Genomic DNA, 7,573 nt, shown 5'->3' with positions numbered 1-7,573 from the left:
AATTGATATTCGAGGCAGATAATGCAATGATACACCGTATCGGGCACATGACCGGTTGACCACGCTCACTAACTGGGAAGAGAACACAACCAATTTTGAACAGATGACTCGTCAGCTTGCAGTGTCCAGTACGAAGCCTAAAGAGCGCCGAGCGAGATAGTGTAATGCTTATGCGTCCGGCTACTCGATCGGTAGGTCGTGGATTCGGCCGGGTCATACCAAAGACTTGAAAATTGGCATCCGCAACTATCCTGCTAGGCTCAACAATCACGGATAGCATGAAGGAGAAAAAAACGGGGGCGCAGACTAGATGACTTCACGGCCGTATCGCAACTCCGTCGTCAAAGCATCTCGAAGGTGCAGGCGAAAAAGAATATCATATCTCCCTCTCTCTCTAATTTCAATCTATATGTCTCGTATCAAGTAAAGATCAAATTGAAAACCAGTCATTTGCCACAATAGAGGACAATTTATATACAGATAGTCTATTGAATTTGTAGGAATCATCTCCGGATGCGTGTCGTTAATGAGAATGAACACGCTGCTGTTTAACGCACTCAGTACACACTGCGCCGTGACACTGAACGCATCGGTCGGTGTGGCGATACATAACAATCAGATCCCCGCAGATGACGCATGTGGTACCAGCTACTAATCTTTCTGGGGGAACTTTGGGCGGGATTGCGTCATCAACAAATGCTTTGCCTCCAGGACCCTGTAACTAAAGCACATGTACATATAAGCATATAGTCGTTGTCAGTTATGCTGTACAATGTAGGCATAGGCTACTCTACAAGTGTATGGATACATAGTAACTCCAGAGCCTAACAGCCAAGAGTGACGTGTAGCCCAAAAACAGTGAGTGTAGTATACAGGCAGAAATCGGCGAATTTAGCGTGACCCTGATTCAAATGACCAGACCGGTCAAAGCACCTAATAAATAAAATAAGAAAAATATAAACACCTATGTTTGCGCATTGCGCAATGATAGTGGGGGGTGGGGGGGGGGGTTAGGAAATATCAAGAACTTCACTGATTCGATTACAAATTGACTACAAACGTTTCAAGTCAAGTGTGCGAGTACCACTACAACGATATCATACTAGGAAAAACGGGAAAAAAATCAAACATTTATTCATTTACTTTACAATACCACGTCATCAGCACACTTCCTCAAAAAGTACATGTCGAACACCAGTGACAGCCGATAAATATGCTATTGAGCACCGCGTTTTCATGGACATTATGTCGCTTTTGCTTTTAGTTACTTGAGTACTTTTCAAATCTTCGTATTCTATACTTCCGCTTGAGGTATAGTAAATCCCTACTTCTACTATAGTAACGTTTCTCATTAGCCTTCGACAAATATGTTTTATGTTTTACATTTTTCAAAACAGTTTTGTTTAAATATATTACAATTTCGCTACCATTATAGTCTCAAAAGAAATGCCACCTGCTTATCTCCATTAAATTGTCGTTCCGTCGAAAGAAGGAATGGCCAAGGAGGGTAAACTTCGTGTCTGTTCGGAGCATTGTGCTCTCCGCTCGCAAACTTCTCATTCCGAACGCAGTGTTCTGTCTCCGGGCAACACGGCGCAGGAGCCCTACATGCAAAAAAAGTAGCCGATGATGGAATATTCAAATGTTATCACCATTAAATTCGTCAGCTGGACCTTGAACGGAAAACGTCATATGAAAATAGGGTCTGAATAGAGATAATGGTCCGCTGCGTCGGCAGACAGGGAGAACTCTCTAGGAGTGACACGCGGCGACGTTTAAGGCAGGCTTGGACAACCTTTCTGCGATTAACGGCCGCATTTCGTTTATTTAAGTAGCCTACGGCCGCATTCCAGTGTATAGTCGTAATTAAGTAGCTGGACGCCAAATACCCATGTTAAACTGCCCATGTCCATTTCCGGTGAACTCTGGACTAATCTACTTTTTCATATCGCCTTACTATACGCACCGCAATCGCGAGTGGTCATGATCATGTTATGATGAGTAGTAACTGAGATTGGTTACGGTCGCGCGAGGCGCGAAATGATTTTCATATTCACGAATGAATTTCGTCATTAATATTAGTAGTTTTACATGCATTACTATAAAAAAATTATCCTTTCTCAGCCCATGTGATCAGATTCACCAATAGAGTTATGGAGGGAGTGTGTTCGAAAATGTAGGGCAAGTTACAAATGATTGTGCATCTTCGGGTGGGCCAATTGTTATTAGTCATGTCATTAGTTGCATCCTGCTATTTCCTGAACTCCCATCAGGATTGTCGGTCTAGTGGAAAAATATTGGAATCGCCCAAACGTACCAGAAACCAATTTCTTTCGTGAGAAGCACACCATTCCAACTTGGTGGCGCATCATTTTTTCTCTGCTGCTCGCATCTGTACTGTGGGACTCCGGTTGCAAATGGCGCTACTATTTTAAAATCGAAAAATTAATTCGGATTGAATCGCGCATAGCGGGAAGAAAATTTCAGGATCAATTAAAATATCTCCAAAATTCGGGAGTCAATTAGTAAATTAAATTTGCATGTCGACGGCCGCCAGTACATACAATATTTGAATTATTCGTGACAACGGGCGCAAAATTTCCTTCTACGGACACAAGTTTGTCTGTTTCATTTAAGAGGATATTGAATATAAACAAGGCCATTACGATTAGGGTGCGTGAGCACTCGGGTGAAAAAAATTCAAAAGATTGCATTTGTTGAGAACCTCGCAGAACCAATTATCTCAAAGTATAATTGATATTGAACATTAACGAGGATATTTGTTTGGGAACTGCTTAATTATGATGCTCGCCAGTTTATAGAAGAAGGAACGGCGCCGCAGTAATTAAATATTTAACATCACAGTGTGAGTTCTGTAGCATTTATTTTCGGTGGAAATTATATGATGGGATTGCGCGCCGAAGACCGAGGATCGTGTTTACACTTTGTGAATCTTACAACTGCCGCTGATCTAGGCCCGAGCACCGCGGTATTCGTATCAGTTAAATCAGATCACAGATTCGTTAGGCGAGTAACATGATAATGTTTTATGATCTACTATGTGTTATAGCGACAAAGACTTGAATAGAGTAGGCTAAGTTGTTAACCAGCTCCTTTCATATGGACGGAAAAAAACTAAACAATTTGATGTACATGTTAAAGCTGCAAAATGGTATCAGTCAGCTTACTCAAGGAACGCTTGCGGTCCCTCAGAATTATTGTAATTCTCTTCATTACGATTACGGCGTCTCTGCAATGCTTCTGCGGAAAATATCGCTTGTGACCCTGTTAATAAAGATTTGAGCCTCAGTTTTTCCATAAGTCTCCTGCTATGATATTTTTTGAGTTTCAAAAATCCATCCCGCAACTAATACCGAATAACCACTATGCTTTCTCCTCTTACATACCTAATATACGTGACTCCGAAAATTTGTAACGTGAGAAAGTTCGGTGAGATGGAGTGAGCAAGCTTGCGTTTTGCAGTTGGCTGAAACAAGGCGGGCAATAAAAATTTCCACTGATTTAATTTGAGTTGAATCATTTATTCATTGATACCTGAAATATCGTGAGTTTTCATTTGCTTTCGTACAGAAGAGTAGCGGTTCTTGAGTATCCAGAATGTAATGCTCGAAAGAGGGTTGCGTTTTTCTGACAGTCCAGTTTCTCTTAGGCATAGTTCTCCTGAAATTTTACCCAGTTTTCACATTGTATATCCCCCATAAAGGAGTAGCAGCTAATACATGGTTAACGTCGGCTAAATGAAGAATCGCCAAGTCAGCAGCTCTATCCAAGGATATCTGGAGTTCTAGACATCCCAGATTCTATGATACTATGCTGCATTAACCAATATAACCAATGAGCATCACAGAATCATTGACGAAGTGCACAGCGAGATAAAGTTATTCTTGCTGTATAATGTGTATGTATGCATAGGCTAGAAGAAAATATAAATTGACGTGCTTGATATTTGACGTGTCTGTGACGCTCCCAGGGTTATTAATCGATTCATCGTCTTTTCCCTCTGAGGCTGTACGTATTTTGTCTTCCGTTTCCTCGCGCGGTTTCTCTCCGACTCCACTGCTTGCGTGTGCTATTTCAAAAACCAAATACAAAATAATAATCATTTTGGTGTAGATATTTACCGAATGAATCTTCTCAGAAATATTTCTGGGTCTTTTATCTTCGTTATATATGCTATTTCTATTTGAATTTCGCATGTTTTGGATAGATATTCACGCATGATACATCCACTTGAGATGATGGCCCAGCACTTACAAACCTTGGAAGCCACGTGTAAGTTCTTCGGGATCTCGAATTGATACGTCTTGTGATTCGGAAAGCGAACCGTAGTCGTCGTCTTCCAATCTATCATCTCCGGTCGGGTGTTTCGACATTATAGTCAGGCAGGCGCGTATGCTTCGAGTAAGCTAAACTCTCTATGTAACTATAATGAATGTGAAGATATACCTTGTAGGGCATTCGAATAACGAAAAGAATCCATATTTTAAATGATATGACTTGAGTTAAAATTTGTGTCAAAATAAAACACCACAAGATTGCGATATAATGAAAAGATAGGAGGGTACTGAAACGAGGTCTCAAACTTAAATTTTCTCCCGGGCTAATTTGGTGACGCCGCGGGCCGCAGCATCAATTATGCGTATTCAATGTCTTTCCAAGCAAGCAAGTAGGCTTATTTGATGGGATCTTGCAGAATGACGTTTCACACCCCCCGTGAAAATGTGATTTACTGTGTAGCATTTCACGCCGCGCACGAAAAAATCAAATTTTTCAAGATTTTAACAAAATTGTTTATGCACTTGGTTTCGACGCGGGCCGCATGATGATTTAATTATATAATAGTTATTTTCCTTTGGATTCATTACACGGAAACTATTCTGCATTTGAATAATATATATATATATTCATATTTATTTCTGAAGCTTTTCGGCTGACATTCATCAGGGGATACCGTCAGCAATAATGCGAGCATTCAAAAAACTATGCAACAATCAGTATCGCTAATTATGACGTCACACAAAGTAAATACAAAATTCGAAATACGAGAACTATGCTCCCCCTGCGATGTAATTTTCAGATTTACCGTTAGGGCTGATAGAAGGGATATCATCAAAGATTTGGAGCAGGGGTTCTCAACACGCGATACATCTTCGATTATGAAAGCAATTACTACTAATATGGTATTGTTACATATTAATATAGCTACTTGGCTCTCTCGTCGTACCGTGTCTGTTTTATTTATTGATGACTCGGGCGATTTTTTTTACCTAAAAACGGAAGATTTGAACCTGAAAATCAAAATTTTGACATTTTTTGACTTTAAAAAACTTAATTTTGACCATATTTTGACCTAACGTGTGCAAATTAGGTGTGTTCCCACGTAAATTTCGAATGGTACTACTTAACTTCATTTCTGGTTGGAACTGTCTGTCCTTGCGAAGTAGTTTGGCCTGAAAAAAACTTTTTTGATTCAAAAACTGACAAATTTTTACATGAAAAAACTTTATTTTAACGAAATCTGGCCCTAAGAAGAATTCCAGTATCACGTATTATGGTAGAAATAAATGAAATTTGTTGTAGTGCAACGAAAGATACTTTCCTACATTCTCGGGTAGAAAGGGTCTGTCCTTACTAAGTAGCTTGCCAAGAATGGAGAAAGAACGTTCAAGGTTCAACAGCAGCAGTTGTGTGCTGACATCACTGAAGTTGTGCGTACACCGCAGGTGACATACCGTGTTGCTATTCATTCTGACAATGGTGTCTACATCACAATTTTTCATCATGTGCTTCTTGATATAAGAACCATGCAATGCCCACGCAGTCTTACTTCAGTTAGGATATTGGGGTACGCTGAGCATAACACCATGTCAACCTATTTGTTTCATTTGAATGTTTATGATTCACAATGAGCAGACAATGGGCCGTCTACAACGGTAGGCCTATAAAGTAAGCTACAGGCTGTAAATGGCAAATGATAAGTTCCCCGACAGTGCAAAATCTACGATACAAACAAAATGAAGGTTGCAAACATATTTTGACTTTGTAAACAATTTTGACATTTTTTGACCTAACGCTACAATAATTTTGACAAAATTTTGACTTTTTTTTGACATGACGATTTCATGCGGCCCGCGAAGCAATTCCGAGTAGATTGAATTATTCTTATATTTTCCAGCATATTTGTAACAAATGCTGAGATATTTTGCAGGAAATACTTCCATGTTCATAAGCCATATCATAACCACCCGACTGTGGCGCTGTGGTTTCACTCTATAGTTACCACTAGTAACGAGTCGGTGAAATCGAAATCCAATTCAGGAAAGCAAAAAGTGAAAACTATATATGTTTAGAGTTTGATACAAATATGGACCAAAAAGTAGTTGTTCATAGAAGCGAAAACGCCAATGCGAAATCTGTAGTGGTAGCTCTATGGCGCCACTAGGGTGTGACGACATCGCAGGTGCTTCGGTGCTTGGTCGTCACTGAATACATGGCTGCTTGAGAACTCACGTCTCGTATATTAGACAGACCGTCAGTCACGTTACTACATGGTGGCAGCAGTGGGATTCGAACCCACGCCATCGAAATGCAGTTTACATTGAAAATATATTAGTTGCACAAATATATAATAGAAATATCTATGGTCGCACTACTGTGTCACTTTTGACCCAATAGATCCCAAGACATGAGAAAAACCGGACTCACTAATACACCAAATTCCAACGTTCGCGTTTCCAATTAAATATCTTGTATTCCTCACGGCGCATATGCAGGGCTAACGCCAGATTACGACCAAATCAAAGGGAGCATAGAATATGCCAACTTATATCGATCGTCGATAACGCCAATGTTTTAGCAGTTCTTAACTGTATTCAACAACACAATCATCGTATTTTTGCCAATTCCATCGTTCTCGAATAAAAGTGTTGCGACTTGCTCCTTTAAAAACCCCATCATCCGTGTATTATCTATATATGCTTTTAAGGTATTCAAGTGCAAAGCAAGAGCACGAGGTAACATTTTGGAATTAGCTGACTGGTCCGGCCAAGTATTTGAAGGCTTGAATCCGGCCCGCGACACAATTTGAGTTTGGCACCCTTGATGTGGATAGGGGTGTCAAACACAAATTGCGTCGCGGGCCGGATCCAAGCCTTCGAATCGCCTGTGGGCCGGAGCAGTCAACTGGTTCCAAAAGGTTAACTAGTGCCCTTGCTTTTCACTTCAATACTTTATCATCAAGAATAGTAGATAATACACGAATCAATAACAAGTCGCAGCACCTTTATTAGCGAAAAATGGAATTGGCAAAAGTACGATGATTGTCCGGTTGAATACAGATATGAACCGATAAAACAGTGGCGCTAACGACGATGTAATATGTTGACATATTTGTATGCTCCCTTTGCTGTATAGTCGTAGTCTGTCGTTAGCCCAGCGTATGCGTTGTGAGGAATACAAAATATTCAACCGTAAACGCGGACTTTGGAATTTGTATTATTATTATTAATAAGTCGGGTTTCTCTTCCCAAGCCTGGGGACCTATTGGTTTGGA

General features: G+C 40.3%; 1 protein-coding gene across 2 annotated transcripts; it reads right to left on the bottom strand.

Moving 5' to 3' along the window:
• Window positions 1-399: 399 nt before the first annotated feature.
• Window positions 400-5,147, bottom strand: LOC145445751 (uncharacterized). 2 transcript variants are annotated; one of them, XR_013917109.1, is made up of 4 exons: window positions 4,280-5,147; window positions 3,189-4,090; window positions 1,454-1,604; window positions 400-715 (listed from the first exon to the last, which is right to left on the bottom strand). XR_013917109.1 is itself a non-coding variant. In XM_080323867.1 (3 exons), exons 1-3 carry the CDS (start codon window positions 3,317-3,319, stop codon window positions 524-526), a joined length of 474 nt encoding a protein of 157 aa, XP_080179993.1. In that variant the 5' UTR covers window positions 3,320-3,334; the 3' UTR covers window positions 400-523. The 2 variants fall into 2 exon arrangements, 1 of the variants encoding a protein (XP_080179993.1); XM_080323867.1 differs by lacking the exon at window positions 4,280-5,147 and having other exon boundaries at window positions 3,189-3,334.
• Between the last annotated feature and the right edge of the window lie 2,426 nt (window positions 5,148-7,573).

Source organism: Botryllus schlosseri, chromosome 9 (genome assembly GCF_051294905.1).
Source record: "Botryllus schlosseri isolate E-star chromosome 9, Bs_hap1, whole genome shotgun sequence".
In the NCBI taxonomy this organism is placed as follows: domain Eukaryota; kingdom Metazoa; phylum Chordata; class Ascidiacea; order Stolidobranchia; family Styelidae; genus Botryllus; species Botryllus schlosseri.
This window is presented reverse-complemented; position numbering and strand designations above follow the sequence as displayed.